The sequence below is a fragment of the Microcaecilia unicolor genome, chromosome 1 (assembly GCF_901765095.1).
Source record: "Microcaecilia unicolor chromosome 1, aMicUni1.1, whole genome shotgun sequence".
Lineage (NCBI taxonomy): Eukaryota > Metazoa > Chordata > Amphibia > Gymnophiona > Siphonopidae > Microcaecilia > Microcaecilia unicolor.
The window spans coordinates 154,733,640-154,752,338 of NC_044031.1; the positions used below are offsets into that span (position 1 = coordinate 154,733,640).

The 18,699-nt window shown below is 43.2% G+C and overlaps 1 protein-coding gene across 3 annotated transcripts in view; it reads right to left on the reverse strand.

Annotated features, from left to right (window-relative positions):
- Nucleotides 1–18,699, reverse strand: part of SNX13 (sorting nexin 13) — a 483,917-nt gene that overhangs the window by 357,261 nt on the left and 107,957 nt on the right. For all 3 annotated transcript variants that reach the window (XM_030201510.1, XM_030201500.1, XM_030201519.1), the window contains one exon: nt 14,796–14,917. In XM_030201510.1, the coding sequence (XP_030057370.1) occupies nt 14,796–14,917 (122 nt within the window). The remainder of the gene's footprint in view (nt 1–14,795; nt 14,918–18,699) is intronic.

Here is an 18,699-nt window from a genome sequence, read left to right on the forward strand (position 1 = left end):
AATTTATTATGAACCCTAGAAGTTTCAGCACCTGAATAGTCATCTGCATGGACTCCTGAGCACCGTCCTCTGAGGTGCTCTTCACCAGCCAATCGTCAAGATAAGGGAACACATGCACTCCCAGTTTGAGTAGCGACACTGCAACTACCACTAGGCATTTTGTGAACACTCTGGGAACTGATGCTAGGCCAAATGACGTGCTGCATTCCCAGCCGAAATCAAAGATACTTCCTGTGAGCTGGAAGTATCGGGGTACGAGTATAAGCATTGTTCAGGTCCAGAGAGCATAGCCAATCGTTTTCCTGAATCATGGGAAGACGGATGCCCAGGGAAACCATCCTGAACTTTTCTCGGACTAGGAATTTGTTCAGGGCCCTTAGGTCTAGGATGGGATGCATCCCCCCTTAATTCTTCTGCACAAGGAAGTACCTGGAATAGAATCCCAGCCCTTCTTCTCCTGGTGGCACGGGTTCGACCGCATGGGCCTGTAGAAAGGCAGAGAGTTCCTCTGCAAGTACTTTCCTGTGCTGAGAGCTGAATGAATGAGCTCTCAGTGGACAATCTGGATGTTTGGATTCCAGACTGAGAGTGTATCCTAACCGGACTATTTGAAGAACCCACAGGTCGGAGGTTACGAGAGGCCACCTTTGGTGAAAAAACATTAACCTCCCCCCAACCAGCAAGTCATCTGGTACGGACACTTTTATTGTGGCTATGCTCTCCAGGAGCCAGTCAAAAGCCCGTCCCTTGCTTTTGCTGGGGAGCAGCAGGGGTTTGGGCACATGCTGTTGACAAGAACGAGCACACTGGGGCTGAGCCTGAGTAGGCTGGTGAGACACCGGAGTGTACCTTTGCCTAGAATAGGAATAGGGAGCACTCAAACCCACCAAAATACCTCCTAGTTGAGGAGATGGATGCAGAACGCGCCCAGCGGAAGAATGGAGGAATGGAATGGCCTGAGCCATTTCCCACAACAAGAGGAGAGGCTCTCAGGGGGAGACAGTCTCCTTTCAGGTGGAGGGAATCCTAAAGGACTCATCTGAGGAGAAGTATCTGGGATCTGCCTCTGACTCCCATGAATATTTTTCCTTGGTGTCGGAGAGCACTTCCCTCAGTGACTTCCAAGACCGAACCCACCTCTACACCGAAGACCCGTGGTCTTGATGGCGATGTCGAGGGGATGATCCCCGCATGGACTGGGGCAATGCTTCCTCCATCAACATCGATGGGGAGTCGATCTGGGTGGCAGTCGATACCGGAGCCGCAAACGGCGCCGAGCTCGGGGCCCTCACCGCGGGTGGAGGGCCAGACATAACTGCAGCAGATGGCAAGGTAGGCGCAAGCAACCCCAACGCCGATGGACAGTGACGCAGCAGTCCATCCAGAAGCTCTAGAATCAAAGCCCGAATGCGCTCGTCGAGAGCCGCCATCAGAAAAGGTTGTGGGGCCAGTGGAGCAATATGTTGCAAAGCCGCCTGGGGCTCGGGAGCAGGAACTGGATTGCTGGGAGACAGACACACCGGTACCTCTTGTATGGAGGGGGAGCGGTCATCCCAGCATTGACGCTTCTCAAATGCTGATGCCCTCAGCACCCCGGAGCTCCCAGCACCATGCGTCGAGGGAGAACAGTGCCGGTGCTTCTTAGCCTTTGCTTGATGCACCTCACCGAGACTCCTGGGTGCCGATGAGGATGACGTCGAATCCCCACATCTCCTTGGGGTCGGATCCAATGATGGATGGTCCCGGGGGGCCTGCATAGCAGGCGGCCTCGAGACGAGTGGAGACCCACTTGATACCTTGCTGCTCCCAGTATGTCATGGTCTCTCAGCAGCCATGCCTACCTCCACTCCCGACGTCTGTGCCTCCCTTGATGTCGACTTCGCTGATCTTGATGCCAAAGGACCGGACTGAGCCCCAAAAAGTTTCTCTCGCTGGGCTTCTCGAGCCAGTTGAGTCTTTTTCTTCATACAAAGACAAAGGACACAACGAGCTGGGCTATAGTTGGACCAAAGCACTGAATACACCACGAATGGGTAACTGTGCCCCAGATGGTCTTGTTGCACAGAGTACAGTGTTTGAAGCCACTGGGAGGCTTCGATGACATGGAAGGGAAGACAGCACCGGCTAAATCAAAAGTCGCGATTGTGCCAAGAAAAAGGGCACAAAAAGAGGTAAGAATCCGGCCGAGCAGCCTAAAAGCAGTCGCAACGAAAAAGGTAAAATTATGTATCATACCTGATAATTTTCTTTCCATTAATCATAGCTGATCAATCCATAGACTGGTGGGTTGTGTCCATCTACCAGCAGGTGGAGATAGAGAGCAATCCTTTTGCCTCCCTATATGTGGTCATGTGCTGCCGGAAACTCCTCAGTATGTCGATATCAAAGCTCCATCCGCAGGACTCAGCACTTAGAGAATTACACCCACAAAGGGACACTCTGCCCAGCTCACCACCGCCGAAACGGGGGAGGGGATTAACCCAGCTCATCCCCACACAAGTGGGGGAGGGGAATCCGTCCAGCTCATCCCCGCGGAGCGGGGGAGGGACACCACACCCGCCGATGCGGGGGGATCTGGCTTATCCTGCAACCGCGGGAGGAGCTGACTGACCATAACACCGCCGAAGCGGGAGGGGTACAAAGCTGCCCTACAGCCGCACGAAGCGGGAGGGAGCACCGGCAGAATTTAGGTCTCAATCCAGCCCCGTAAAACGGAGGGGAGAGGAATGCAGCAGCTCACTGTAACACAAAATCGTCTCAACTCCTGAAGAATCCAACTGAAAAAACTTGAACACGAATTCCTCCTGAACAGGAACTGATGACTAAACTTGAACCTGAAATGCAACCAGAATAAAAACAGTACAGATATCTGGGAGGGGCTATGGATTGATCAGCTATGATTAATGGAAAGAAAATTATCAGGTATGATACATAATTTTACCTTCCATATCATCATGCTGATCAATCCATAGACTGGTGGGATGTACCGAAGCAGTACTCACCCAGGGCGGGACATAGAAATCCCTGACCGCAACACTGAAGCTCCAAACTGGGCCTCCGCCCGAGCAGCCACAGTCAAGCGGTAATGCCTGGAGAAGGTATGAGCCGATGCCCAAGTTGCCGCCTTGCAAATCTCTTCCAAGGAGACGGACCCGGCCTCTGCCATCGAGGCCGCCTGAGCTCTAGTGGAGTGAGCCTTCAGCCGGATAGGCGGCACCTTCCCCGCGGCCACATAAGCCGCTGCAATGGCTTCCTTGACCCATCTTGCCACTGTAGGCTTAGCAGCCTGCAGACCCTTACGAGGACCTGCAAACAGGACAAACAGATGATCCGACTTCCGGAAATCATTGGTCACTTCCAAGTATCTGATGATGACTCGTCTCACATCTAGATATTTGAGAGCAGAGTACTCCTCTGGGTAGTAGAAGCCGTCCGAGCAGAGTGGCCGGCCAACATGGAGTGGGCGAGCAGCGGGGGATGGGCGCTTATGGCGGGAAAAACCGCCGCACCGGAGGAAGAACCGGGACACTGAGCGGACTCCAAACTGATGCTCAACGAAGGCGATTCAGGCTTTGAAACCCCCCGCATCCTCGCTAGATGCACACATGCGGACCGGGGAGCGAATCTTCGCGCCCTCGCCCTCCGACGCCATAGGCCACGTGGAGACCGAACGGGGAACCCCCTGCCCGCTATAAAAAGGTAAAATTACCTCTTCTCGCTCCGAGCTGTAACGAACTGGTGTCCCAGTGAGCAGCTGCAATAAACGTTGAAATAAACGCCCTTAAAGGACGTCCACACTTTTTTTTTTTTTTTTTTAAACGGAGCCAGCGGAAGGGGGGAGAAAAGGAGGGACCTGGCACCACCAGGTTTGCACTTGCTCAAGAAGAGCCCTCAACCCCAGGTACTCAACAAAACCTAAAAATTAGGCTTGGAGACCTAGCCAGAGCTGCTGCTGTGTGTGACCACCACCTGCTGAGATAGAGAACATACTGAGGAGTTTCCAGCAGCACATGACCACATATAGGGAGGCAAAAGGATTGCTCTCTATCTCCACCTGCTGGTAGATGGACACAACTCACCAGTCTATGGATTGATCAGCATGATGATATGGAAAGGAAACTTTACGCGGTGAAAGAAAACTAAAGGAATATCTTTGTGGGTTGTTTTTTTGTTTTTTTTAAACAAAATGAAAAAAATTTGAGGGAAAATTATGAGAATGAAATCCAAAAGGCACCTCAGACGGTCAAGGCTGTTTCCCGAACATACAGACGCGCTGCTGCTGGCGCATGGAAGAAAAAGAACTGAGAAGCGCAGGCGGGAAGGCACTCGATGCATGCGCAGATGCGCGGCATGTTCATAAGGGTCTAGCAAACTTTTTGCTATTTGAAATGCCGGTTCCCGGGCCAGTGTGAATCGCCGACCAACTTGTGAGGATTATTCAGCCTGCTTGTCCTCGGAGAAAAAAAAAAGAATACAAGAAAAAACTGAGGTTGTCAGTGACAGGGGCTTCAAGACAAACTGAGGGCCCTGTTTACTAAGCTGCACTATAGGCGCGCTAACATTTTTAGCATGCACTAATGCTAAAGACATTCATAGGAATATATGGGTGTCTCTAGCGTTAGCGCATGCTAAAAATGCTAGCGCACCTTAACAGGGCCCCAAGTCTGAATTTAAATTGATGCCAACAGTTAAGAAGTACATACTGACATCTAAAAATATATATACAGTTTTATTAATGTGAAGTTACAAGGATTATATCAACAAGAAGCTGGATGCTGCTGACAATAATCCACATCAACTTTTCAAAGTTGTTTATGATCTGGTGTCCAGTTATACTCCAATTTCTTGTATTGATAAGATTGACGTCTTCTGTTTTTTTCAGGCTTTTTTTTTTTTTTTAATAAAAAGGTAGCTGATTTGGCTGCTAATAATCCTTCCAATGTGAGTCTTTTATTCCGAATGATATGCTGCATCAAAATTATTGTGTTGAGTCAACTGGGGAGTTTTTTTTTTTTTAATCAGAATTTTCACCTGTGACTGATACTGCTGTAGCTGAAATATCTTCATAGCCTGAGCTACTCAGCTGTAGCTTTAGATTGGATCCTTTTTCAGTTTTGTCACAATACAGTGATGCATTTTTGCCATTAACTGTGTATTTAAGTTAACTGTTCTCTTTGTTCATGTAAGGTTCCTGATAAGCTCAAGAAGGCAGTTATTACTCCTATTCTGAATAAGGGGGGGGGGGGGGGGGAAGAAAGCTGAGGATGGGTATTCTAGCTTTTGTCCCATTTCTAATTTGTCTTTATTGACTAAGGTGCTTGAGAGGACAACCCTTTAAAAACTGACTAATTTTGTTGAGAAAAAAACAATTATTGCACAAAAACAAATCAAGTTAGACATCATCACAGTACCAAGTCCCCTTTGTGTTGATAGTGGATAACATGCTAGTGTTGGGGGATCAAGGTTATGATACCTTGTGGCTTCAGCTTGATTTGAGCACAGACTCGATACCATTTGCCATATAAAACTGCTCAATTTGATGTATAAGGTGGAGATTCATTCCACTGTATTGAAGTATGTTTGATTCATATTTTTAAAACAAATCTAGGTTGTTTGTTGGTATCAGAAGTTATCTCGCCCTAAGGAACTGAAAAGATGTCCCTCAGCATTCCTTGCTTTCACCTCTGCTTTTCAATTTATATCTTGTACGACTGGCAGAGCTTTTGGACAGCTGAAATTATAAATTTGTCTTTGTACAAGATAATCAGTCTCAAGTAATATAAAGATGGAAAACTGGTGGAGAGACCATGAGTTGATTCTAAATGTTGATAAATCTGTTCCTATGTGGCTATCTCAGAAATCTAAACCACTTCATACTCAGCCAATGATGCAGGGTAAATGTATTCCTCTCAAAGATGAAATTATTACCCTGGGATTTCATTGCGATAATGTTCTGAAGTTTGACAGACATACTAGAAGCATTGTAAGCTCATGCTATATCCAATTACGGCCGATTCAGCAGTTGAAACCTTTTCTGACTAGTCCAATCTGGTCAAAATTGTTCATGCACTAACTAGCAGACTCCATTATTTTCGCTGTTTCATGGTTTGACAAAAATAAGTCTCAAGAGACTGCAGTTAATTCAAAATATGGCTGCACCATTGACAGCCAACGGTAAAGAAATTTGACCACATTACTCCTATACTGAAAGAACTACACTGGCTTCCAGTCTCTGCTAGAATATCTTTCAAACATTTTTTTGCCTGCTTTTTAAGGCTTTTTGTATGGGTGTACCACAATATCTTTCTGAAAAATTGGCTCCTCAAGAATGTTCAAGATCTTTACAATCTTCACAGTGTTGTTTGTTGCATCTTGCATCTTTAAAGATAGTCAAATAATCATTGACTAGGAACCAGGCTTTTAGTTATGTGGGTTCATCCTTTTGAAATTCTCTGTTTGATGTGGTTAGCAGTTTAAGTGGCTACTCCAGTTTTCAAAAAGCCTTGAAAACTTGGATGTTTCAAAATACCTTTTATGATTTTTAATTGCATCCTTTTCTACTATAAATATTGATAGGTGGGATTTAATTTCATTTCTCTTATCTGTTTATTGTATTATGCTTTTTTTGTTATTGTAAACTGCTCTAAAACTAGTGAATAAAGCGGTATATCAAATTATTAAATCAAATCAAAGCATCTCCAAAAGGTTATATACATGAGTAGTACATGAAAAGGAAAATGTTTTAAAAATGTAAAATATAGTAACCAACGGTAACTGAACACAAAAGGTCCCACAAAAAATTGAAATGAACCAAAAAGTGGGAAATAAGGGAAGGCTGGACAAACCACAAGTACAACAGATAACATTTATTGAATAGAAAAGAAAAAAGGTTGAAAAGGAGGAAGGAAAAGGAAAAAGAGGGGGACAGAGGAGAAAAAGGGAGAAAAGGGGAAGAAGAGAGAAAGGAAGAAAAGGGGAGGAAGGGAGAAGTAAAAGGGGGAGAAGGCAAGGGGAATGAGGAAAAGAGGGGGAATGTGCAGTAATGCTTATGTTATGAGGAGTGCATGGATCAAAGAGTAGAACTGGGAGGTACATCAACCTCTGAAAAGAGTTTGGTTGAAAGAGATGGGCTGTAAGAAATCACTACATTAATTCTGAAAATTATGAATTGCAAGTCTGTCGCAGAAGTCAGATAACCTTTATCCATATTAAGCTGAAGGTTAAGCTGAAGGAAAGCTTCTCACGTTATTTGAATTTGGAAGTTATTAAAGTTAGAGACTGAGAGCACCTTAACTTTATGAGGAGTTTTGGACTAAACAGGGGTGGTGGGAGATGGGGGGAGTCTGGATCTTTACAACCAGTGCATGGCATAGTGGCAGATTCCTGAATTCAAGCAGGTACATGTGTGTCCCCTTGTGAAAGGCATACAAGCATGCTGCCAGCAATTGCATTGCTTATGGCTTGCACCCAAGGAGATTAAGTACTCTGAATGTTAATGTTCTGGATTTTTCTGCCATATTTCAGACAAGGAGTAAACTGTGGCTTCAGCAAACATGCTTAAAACAAGGAAAAAGGAAAAGAAATGAAATGAAATACAAAGATGAACAGCGTTGGAAATACTTTAATAATTGACAAACTGATTGGAAGAGCTTTGTTTGCTGTCCATTCAGCAGAATAGAAAAAAAAAACTGAGAAACTGAGGAAACTGCTGTGTGGGACCTTTATGCCAAATTCTGAGCTCTGGGAGAATGGTTCCATCTTGAAAATGTGCAACAATGTTACCCACTTGTATGCTTGACTCAGTCTTGCTTGTTGATGGAATAAGGACAGACTGCTAGTGGGACGAGGGTTCAGTGAAGAGGGAAGACTACAAGAAAAAAAACCTAATTCAGAAAGGAAGAATATTTGTCTGTATATATAAGTTCTCCAAATACTACCATTTTTGTAGCAATGTTTCTTAATCACAGGTAAATAGCCTCAGCAAAGTGGGTTTCTCCCTGTTTTCTTAACTTTAACTTACTTGTATCAAAATTGTGATATTACCATATTACCATATGTATCAGAAAATGCTGAGTAAATGCCAAGTATAAATATTTAGGGGACTAGTATAAGTTTCCAAGTTTATTCAGTACTGTCATCCCACCCACCGGGAACCTTGTGAGCGATTTACAAATGCTCTATATCAAAATAGAAGAGACCAACAGAAATACTGACAAGAAAAACTACAACACTGATAGTAAAATGACAATAAAAAAAAAATCAAAGATGGCCGACGATTAAAAGGTTGAAGAAACCGTTAGCTCCGGCGACCTCGTTATGATTGCTTACTATTTGGTTATGTACTGGCCCGTTTTCACTTGGATCTGCACCTAGCATTCATTGAGGTGCTGTGGGGATCCTTCTGGGTTACTGACCGACCGTCTTGAGTGACCATCTAACTACACCATCGCCGATGCTACTGCGTCCTGATCGTTTTGAGAGTGCAGCAACCAGTGGCGTGAACTTTGATCCGGCACTTGCTCACCTGCTGGGTCTGTAGTGAACAGCTGATTTTGTGAACTTGCGCAGTTCAAGCCAGCACATTGTAATTTCAGTCCTCCACCAGCTCAGGATCAGCATTTGACAGATTTTTTTTTACCTGCTCCTTCACCACTTGCCGACGCTGGCCACCTGGGCTCGCTCTCTGATGGCGGGGGCTTTGTTTTTGAAATTGAGCAGTCTATTGCCGGATTACACTTGTGGGCTTGGTGCTCACTGCTGGGTGCAGTGGGTTTGTGGGATATCCTGTCTGGCTTGTCCCTTATCTTATTTGGCTTATTAGACGGCCTTGCTGGTCCTCCTCCGATTCCTCAGCTCACTAACTTCTCAGAGGAGCCCCGCCTTCTCCGCTTCTGAACAGCTGTTGATCGCCGGCATCCGCCTCCCAGTCAGCTGATCGTTGCTGAGATTGCGGAGTGTGTGAGTGGTTTTACAGCGTTGTTTTTTCCTGCCCTGGTGTTGGTGCTGAAGAGCCTGCTTGTGATCTGTTTATTCTGTAGGTGCCTGCTTGTGATCTTGGGCTTCCACTGACTGTGTGGGCAGTTGCTGCTGGGAGATCGCAGTGACTGACTGGGTTTGTCTCCTCTTTTAGCAGGGATCGCCGCTTCAAAAGGCACATTGTTACCTCAAAGCACCTGCTCCCATTAGGAAAGATAACAGGGTCCTCAGTGGCTTGTAGGCTGAGTGATCTGCAGCCACCAACTATGATATCCTCAAATCTTCTTCTTATTTTGTATCTCACCATTTTGATACATGTTTTACTTACCACTCATTTATCAGAAAACACCTTTATTCCACCAATCATTTTTAATAGAAGATTGTCCAACTATTCCTCGCACCTCCATGTTGGTCCTCGCCTTGGCACAAATGTTTTCCACGCCTTCTCTATACCATATCCCCTAAGGACTTCATCTAATTTAAAATCTTCTAGGATTAGATGCCTCAAATTCATTAACACCTCAAAGCTCACTGCTGCTCCATATCAACAAGAACATGTGGGCGTTCACTTGTCTTTTAGATTGTAAGCTCTTTGAGCAGGGACTGTCCCTCTGTTAAATTGTACAGCGCTGCGTAACCCTAGTAGCGCTTTAGAAATGTTAAGTAGTAGTAGTATATTAACGTTGTTAATAAGGCAGAACTTATAACTGACTGGATTACAAAAGAGACCTTGGACCTTCTCTTCATCTCTGAAACTTGGATCCACAGCTCTAAAGATCCTATTTTGTTAGACCTGTGCCCCGCAGGCTACAAGATTACACATTGGACCAGAACAGATAAGAGAGGTAGTGGTATAGCGTTAACCTATCGCTCTCTATTTTCTGTTGAAACATTAGCCGAATCCATCACACCATGCCTTGACATTTCATCTATAAAGATACACCGTAATACTCTTCGAGATTACCTGACTTGTGTTTTGTTCTATAGACCACCTTCCAACTGGAATGGCAGTCAATCTTGCCTCATGGACTTCATCTCTGAAACCTGCACCGAAAACTCTAATATTCTACTACTAGGTGAGTTAAACCTCCACCTTGAAGTTAGAAATTCAAGTAATGCCTGCCAATGTTTGGACTTCCTTAAACTATGGGATTTTATCTGGCCCAGTTTGCATCCAATGCATATAAAAGGTTACACCTTGGACCTTATATCCTATAAGTTCCTCAATGTCAAGTGTTTCTTTTTGTCAGATATCAAGTGGACTGAGGTGCCCTGGTCTGATCACTATAAATTAAATCTCACTGTCAATCACAATTTACTTCTTGCCACACTGTCCTCATTTGGGTTCCAGGGCTCCGTCCTCTCATCTCTCCCACCGTACCTTCAGAGTACATTCTCACAGTTCTTCCTCCACCCCCATCCCGCTCTCTGTTGGAGTTCCTCAGGGATCCGTCCTTGGACCCCTTCTTTTATCAATCTACACCTCTTCCCTGGGCTCCCTAATCTCATCTCATGGTTTCCAATACCATCTTTATGCTGACGACACCCAGCTTTATCTCTCCACACCAGACATCACTGCGGAAACCCAGGCCAAAGTATCGGCCTGCTTATCCGACATTGCTGACTGGATGTCCAACCGCCACCTGAAACTGAACATGGCCAAGACCGAGCTTATTGTCTTCCCACCCAAACCCACTTCTCCTCTCCCGCCACTCTCTATCTCAGTTGATAACACCCTCACCGTCCCCGTCTCATCTGCCCGCAACCTCGGAGTCATCTTCGACTCCTCCCTCTCCTTCTCTGCGCATATCCAGCAGATAGCCAAGACCTGTCGCTTCTTCCTCTACAACATTAGCAAAATTCGCCCTTTCCTCTCTGAGCACACCACCCAAACTCTAATCCACTCTCTCATTACCTCTCGCCTTGACTACTGCAACCTTCTCCTTACTGGCCTCCCACTTAGCCATCTATCCCCCCTTCAGTCTGTTCAGAACTCTGCTGCACGTCTTATCTTCCGCCTGGACCGATATACTCATATCACCCCTCTACTCAAGTCACTTCATTGGCTTCCGATCAGGTACCGCATACAGTTCAAGCTTCTCCTACTAACCTTCAAATGCACTCGATCTGCAGCCCCTCTCTACCCTCATCTCCCCTTACGTTCCTACCCGCAACCTCCGCTCTCAAGACAAATCCCTCCTTTCAGTACCCTTCTCCTCCACTACCAACTCCAGGCTCCGCCCTTTCTGCCTTGCCTCACCCCATGCTTGGAATAAACTCCCTGAGCCCATACGCCAGGCCCCTGCCCTGCCCATCTTCAAATCCTTGCTCAAAGCCCACCTCTTCAATGTCACCTTCGGCACCTAACCACCATATCTCTACTCAGGAAATCTAGACTGCCACAACTTGACATTTTGTCCTTTAGATTGTAAGCTCCTTGAGCAGGGACTGTCCTTCTTTGTTAAACTGTACAGCACTGCGTAACCCTAGTAGCGCTCTAGAAATGTTAAGTAGTAGTAGTATTGCACTGATTGAAATCGGGTTTTTCTATCACAAGAGAACCCACTTCCTACTATTCAAGAGGAGCTGTTGACCCTAAATCATTTTGGCAATTGCTATACAAGTCTGAATAGTTAGTTCACCCAGATTCCGTGGATTTCCTTTCGGCGTGGGACTCCAGATGTTGTTCAGTGCTAGACGTCTTAGCCCCTTTGCAAATTAAAACCTCCTTTAAGCGTCCTTCAACTCCATGGTTTAATCAGGACTTAAAAAATATTAAAAACTTAAACTAGGAGGTACGAGACAGCATGGTCCAAATCAAAAAATGAAATTGTGCTTAATGCTTGGAAAATACAGCAGCGAAAATATAAACATGCTATTAAACAAGCTAAGAGACTTTATTATAGGAAACAAATTACTAATTCTAGTAAAGACCATAAGAAACTTTACCAACTCAAACTCACTTCTTGACACTACAGCACTTATATCACAAAAAGTTGACATTCCAACTGCCGATCAGCTGGCAAGATATTTCAATGAGAAAATGTTAACCCTGCGCAAATCACTGTGCCACTCTCCCACAGACATTGACAACTTTCTTGATGACCTTGATTTCTCTTCTGTTCATTGACCTGCAGATCGCTTTTGGATCAACTTCACACCCTTGACTTCGGAGAATGTAGCACAAGCACTTACAATGTTTTCAAAAACTTTTTGTAAACTAGATATTTGCCCTAATTACCTATTGATTTCTCCTCCTTCATGTTTTATTACTGATCTCATGTCTCACCTTAATTTTATGCTGCAGGAAGGTCGTTTCCCAAAGGACCATGGTAGTATTCTACTTACTCCAATTCCAAAGGACCCGAAGAAAAAGGCAAATATCATTACTATCGTCCTGTTGCTTCTACCCTGCTACTAATAAAACTAATGGAAAGTATGGTCACTAATCAGCTTACATGTTACTTGAACAAATTCAATATTCTTCATGAATCACAATCAGGTTTCCACACTCAACATAGCACTGAAACAGTTCTGATTACTCTTTTGTCCAATTTTAAAAACACAATCTCTGTGGGCAACAATATTCTTCTACTGCAATTTGATTTGTCCAGTGTGTTCGACATGGTTGACCATACCATACTTCTCAGCATATTAAATTTGGTATTGGTGGCAATATGCTAAATTGGTTCAAGTGTTTCCTATCTTCTAAGTCTAATCAAGTCAAAGTGAACTCCACTATTTCACCACCTTGGAAACCCGTCTGTGGAGTACCGCAAGGATCTCCTTTATCTCCGATGCTCTTCAACATTATGATGATTCCTCTCGCTAATGCATTATCCAAACGTGGCCTCAATCCTTTTATTTATGCGGATGATGTAACCATATCCATCCCTTTTAAGACCACCCTGTCTGAAATTTCTGGCACATTCCAAGCCAGCTTTTCCATTATGGAATCCTGGGCTAATGCGTTTCAATTTAAACTCAAGGATAAAATCCACTGTATTGTTTTTTTCTTCACAACATAACAACTCTATTCCCAAAACTCTGGTTACTCCTGATTATACTCTCCCAATCTCAAATAGCTTGAAAATTCTTGGGGTCACGCTGGACAGCCATCTGTCGCTTGATAGTCATGTTAAGCAGATTACGAAAAAAATGTTCTTATCTTTGTGGAACCTTAAACGCATCAAACAGCTCCTGCCAAAGGATATATTTCGAACCCTGACACATTCAATGGTCCTCAGCCACATCGATTACTGCAGTTGAATTTACGCTGGTTGTCCACACTATATTCTGAAGAAGCTCCAGACGGTTCAAAACACCGCAGCCAAACTATTCTTTGGAAAATCTCGCTTCGACAGTGTGCAGCCTCTTCGTGAGAGACTTCACTGGCTTCCCATTAAGGACTGTATTGATTTCAAGATCTGTGCCTTAACTCATAAGATCATTTATGGCGAAGCGCCAGTTTACATGTGTGATCTGATTGATTTACCTCCTAGAAATTCATTGGCGTCATCTCGAAGTTATCTTAATTTGCACTATCCTTCCTGCAAGAATCTAAAATACAAGACAATCTACGCTTCTTCCTTTTCGTTCATCAGCCCGCGAACCTGGAATGCTTTGCCGAGACTCCTGAAAGAGACACCGGATTATCAAACATTTAAAAAATTACTAAAAACTTATTTGTTTAGTAAAGCTTACCCCGAAGTCCACAATGCTCTTTAACCCCTTTTTTTCTGTTTTGTTTGTTTACCCGTTTTTTACTTCTCTCAGCTTCCTTTTTGTTGCTCCTGTATTCCCATCCGTATACTTCTGTATTTAAATTTGTCAATTTTTTTACTGGAATACTTTTATCCTACTGTATTATGTAATTTTCTAGTAACTTTATTAGCCACATTGAGCCTGCATAAGTTGGGAAAATGTGGGATACAAGTGAACCAAATAAATAAATAAAAGAACACAAAGGAGGAGTTGTGTATCCCAGATCCAGGTCAGTAATGTGTCTTCAGAGTACAAACAGTTGGGGGAATAAAGCCTATTATCCTTTGGACTTTAAATGCCATTGCCAAACCTTTATAAACTGATATATATAACTATTTCCAAACATTTCTGCATATACACACAATTTTTAAAAGATGAGTACATTACTGTTCACGTTTTAATATCCCATCTATTAACAGAAAAGTAGACAAGCTGTACATATATAAAGCACAGATACTTACTACCTTCATTAAACGAATACCTATGAGAGCATTTTATACCAATGCCTACTCAATGTTAAACCATCTCATTGGTAATGACAGTGTATCCAACAAATCTTCAAATTAAAAATATTGCAAATGTTGTGTATCAGACAACTACTAAAGACATGAAGGGCAACTTCTGTAGTTCTATGAACTAATGTAGTTAAGGGCTAATAAACTAATAAGAAATAAAGATCAACAAAGGAGCTACAAATGATAACTATTTATAGGATTAAATAAATTTGGTTAAACCATTATTTGCATCTTGCTTGCTGACCTTCATCTCTGGGTAATTTTATGGAACATGTAAATAACCTCTGAGTTTCTTGAAAGCCAAATTAAATTTTTTTAAGTAATGTATTGCAACACCTGTGATAACTGTAATCATCCCCTTAAATTTCAAACATATGTAAACTCCTTGATCATAGGTTAACAATACACATTTCGTTTAAACTGCCATTTATGTCTCCACCTTCACCAGAGAACAAACCCAAAAATATACCTTTAGCAAATCAACCTCAAATATAACTTTATAGAATAAAAAAAAGTGTATTTAAATGTAAATGATCTTACCTAGTAGAAAGCTGAACGAGTGCATTCTGAACAGTTTGCCTAATTTCAAGTAGAAAAGATTCATCATCACTTAGTGTGTAATACCAATACTGGATATAGTCTCTCAGGGAAAACTGGATTACCTATAAAAGGGGGGAGGGGAAAAAAACATAAAATGGCCTCACATAGGTTTAGTTTCAGAAAAAGATTGAAAACATTTTATGATTAATCAGCCGAAAAAAAATTCTCATTCAAGTCATTACTTTTTGAAATTATATAAAGCTTGTTCCACCTATTAGAAGTTTTACTCTCAAATGCCTTCTGCTGAAAAAATGAAGTGTCTTCCTTACCACAACCTAACAGCAAAAATTGCTTACCTGCATCGAGTCCTCCACAAGAGCAGATTATAATGGAGATAATATTCTCAACAGAGCCCAGAATGGAATTCATCTTAAAAAAGCTTCTAAAGATTTACACATGCACTCATTACGCATATGTAAGATGACGGACAGCATCACCACCATGAAGAAGCCCCCTCCATTTCTATAAAGCAGGGTTGTCCAACCTCGGTCCTTGAGGGCCACAATCCAGTTGGGTTTTCAAGATTTCCCCAATTAATATGCATGAGATCTATTCGCATGCACTGCCTCCATTGAATGCAAATAGATCTCATGCTTATTTATTGGGGAAATCCTAAGAATCCAACCTGGTGAGGGCCGAGGTTGTACACCCCTGCTATAAAGCTTTAGGAAAATAAATATTTTGAACTCTAACACCTTTAGGTAGAAACCAATTTCTGAGAGGGTTTTTGTGAACGATATTCTCTGCTCTACCCTGCTGTTCTCTGAAAACACCAGTTATATGTAAGCAACTGTACATACATCTTCAATCTTTTATAACGATATATAGAGGCAACACATAATGTATTTTGCAGTATATATGAAATGACTCGATTTTTTACTTCAGTTTTATAGTTTGATGTTTGGCCCCATTATCTTGCTGTACCATTCTTTCATATTATTTTATAGTCTGGTATTTCGTTACTCTACAAAGTTATACTATTTTTCTGTTTTTATTTTGGGAACTGCAGCATCTTGTGTTATATGTTTTGCTTTCCAATTGGTTTTTAAATATATGGTCCGTTTGGATGACACTAGTAGTTTGGTTTTAAATTTGCACACATCATTGATTGATTTAGACGGTTTGCAACGTCACTTTGTTTTCTTTTAAACATCAGCGCTGTCAGCTACCACTGGTTGTTACGTACTGTATATGTCACTAATTGATTCAGTTTGTTACGTCATTCCGTTCCCTTCAAATAGTAGTGCTTTTCGCTACAGTCCGTTTTTACAGACTGAAAAACTTATGCTTTATTTGGATAGCACTAGCGGTAAGGATTCAACTTTTCACTGAGGCAGCTTACACACAAGCGCATACACTTGCGCACTCATTTATGGATCATTTTTATTTCGCACTCGCTTTTCAATAATCTTAAATTTAATTTCACATCAACGTCTCCTATTTATCTTAGCTCGCATTATTCGGTCCAGATCTTAAAGAAAGTGTATTATATGTTTATATCCAAAGGCTTTGTTCCTACCCATTTAATGTCTTGACGTCCGGATATTTTAGTAAAATTATATATCCTTTCGCTCTAGCATTTTACAGTGCATCACGTCAAAGCACTCGTGATAGACATATACTTTCATACTATATCGATATATTTTTGCGTTTAGCACTGTTTTTTTAGCATAAGTTAGAAACATCATTCTTTTCAGTAAATAGGACTTTACGTGCCCGCAGTGTATATGCCGTCAGTCTCTTTTGACTACACCACATTTCAATTCAACTTTTTATCCTTAGTTTTTTACACTGCATTTGTTGCCATCTGTCTATTTGCAATTTTTTCATACTATGATTACCATCCATTTCACATTTTTTTCATTTTTGGTTTTTATTTTTCACATTTTTCTATTTTTAGTATGTGTTTTGTCCAGACCTTCTCATTTGGCGAAAACATTTTGAGGAATATCCGTATATGCCAATTTGAAGGTATGATATACTTTGAATGACATCTATGCAATGTTATTGTGTCTGTTGCTACCATTTATCACCCATGTATCCACTTGTAATTTTAAATTCCTATTGTCTATGTTGTATTTTTAGATTCTGACTTGAATTATTAGCATACACACTATTTTTAGGATGGATTTATATCCCTATATTTGCATATATAAGTTTTACTTTGTAATTCTTAATATACAATGTTTTTATATGTATCAGCATTTGGCTACAATGGTAAAATTATGTATCATACCTGATAATTTTCTTTCCATTAATCATAGCTGATCAATCCATAGACTGGTGGGTTGTGTCCATCTACCAGCAGGTGGAGATAGAGAGCAAACTTTTGCCTCCCTATATGTGGTCATGTGCTGCCGGAAACTCCTCAGTATGTCGATATTAAAGCTCCATCCGCAGGACTCAGCACTTAGAGAATTACACCCACAAAGGGACACTCTGCCCAGCTCACCACCGCCGAAACGGGGGAGGGGAATTAACCCAGCTCATCCCCACACAAGTGGGGGAGGGGAATCCGTCCAGCTCATCCCCGCGGAGCGGGGGAGGGACACCACCCGCCGATGCGGGGGGATCTGGCTTATCCTGCAACCGCAACCGCGGGAGGAGCTGACTGACCCTAACACCGCCGAAGCGGGAGGGGTACAAAGCTGCCCTACAGCCGCACGAAGCGGGAGGGAGTGCCGGCAGAATTTAAGTCTCAATCCAGCCCCGTAAAATGGAGGGGAGAGGAATGCAGCAGCTCACTGTAACACAAACTCGTCTCAACTCTTGAAGAATCCAAGTGAGAAAACTTGAACACGAAGTCCTCCTGAAGTAACTGAAGACTAAACTTGAACCTAAAATTCAACCAGAATATAAACAGTACAGATATCTGGGAGGGGCTATGGATTGATCAGCTATGATTAATGGAAAGAAAATTATCAGGTATGATACATAATTTTACCTTCCATATCATCATGCTGATCAATCCATAGACTGGTGGGATGTACCGAAGCAGTACTCACCCAGGGCGGGACATTGAAATCCCTGACCGCAACACTGAAGCTCCAAATCGGGCCTCCGCCCGAGCAGCCACAGTCAAGCGGTAATGCCTGGAAAAGGTATGGGCCGAAGCCCAAGTTGCCGCCTTGCAAATCTCTTCCAAGGAGACGGACCCGGCCTCTGCCATCGAGACCGCCTGAGCTCTAGTGGAGTGAGCCTTCAGCTGGATAGGCGGCACCTTCCCCGCGGCCACATAATCCGCTGCAATGGCTTCCTTGACCCATCTTGCCACTGTAGGCTTAGCAGCCTGCAGACCCTTACGAGGACCTGCAAACAGAACAAACAGATGATCCGATTTCCGGAAATCATTGGTCACTTCCAAGTATCTGATGATGACACGTCTCACATCCAGATATTTGAGAGCAGAGTATTCCTCTGGGTAGTCCTCCCTACGAAAGGAAGGGAGACAGAGCTGCTGATTCACATGGAAGCGAAAAACAATCTTGGGCAGGAAGGAAGGCACTGTGCGAATAGTCACTCCTGCCTCAGTGAACTGCAGAAAAGGCTCTCTACATGAGAGCGCCTGGAGCTCAGAAACTCTTCTGGCTGAAGTGATAGCCACCAAGAAGACTGCTTTCAACGTCAGGTCTTTCAGAGATGCCCTCGACAAGGGTTCAAAAGGCGGCTTCTGCAAGGCTCTTAGCACCAGGTTGAGATTCCACGCAGGCACCACTGAGTGCAAAGGAGGGCGCAGGTGATTAACTCTCTTGAGAAAGCGCACCACATCTGGCTGCGAAGCCAGGGAAGCACCCTTCAGGCGGCCCCTGAAGCAAGCCAGAGCCGCTACCTGGACTTTAAGGGA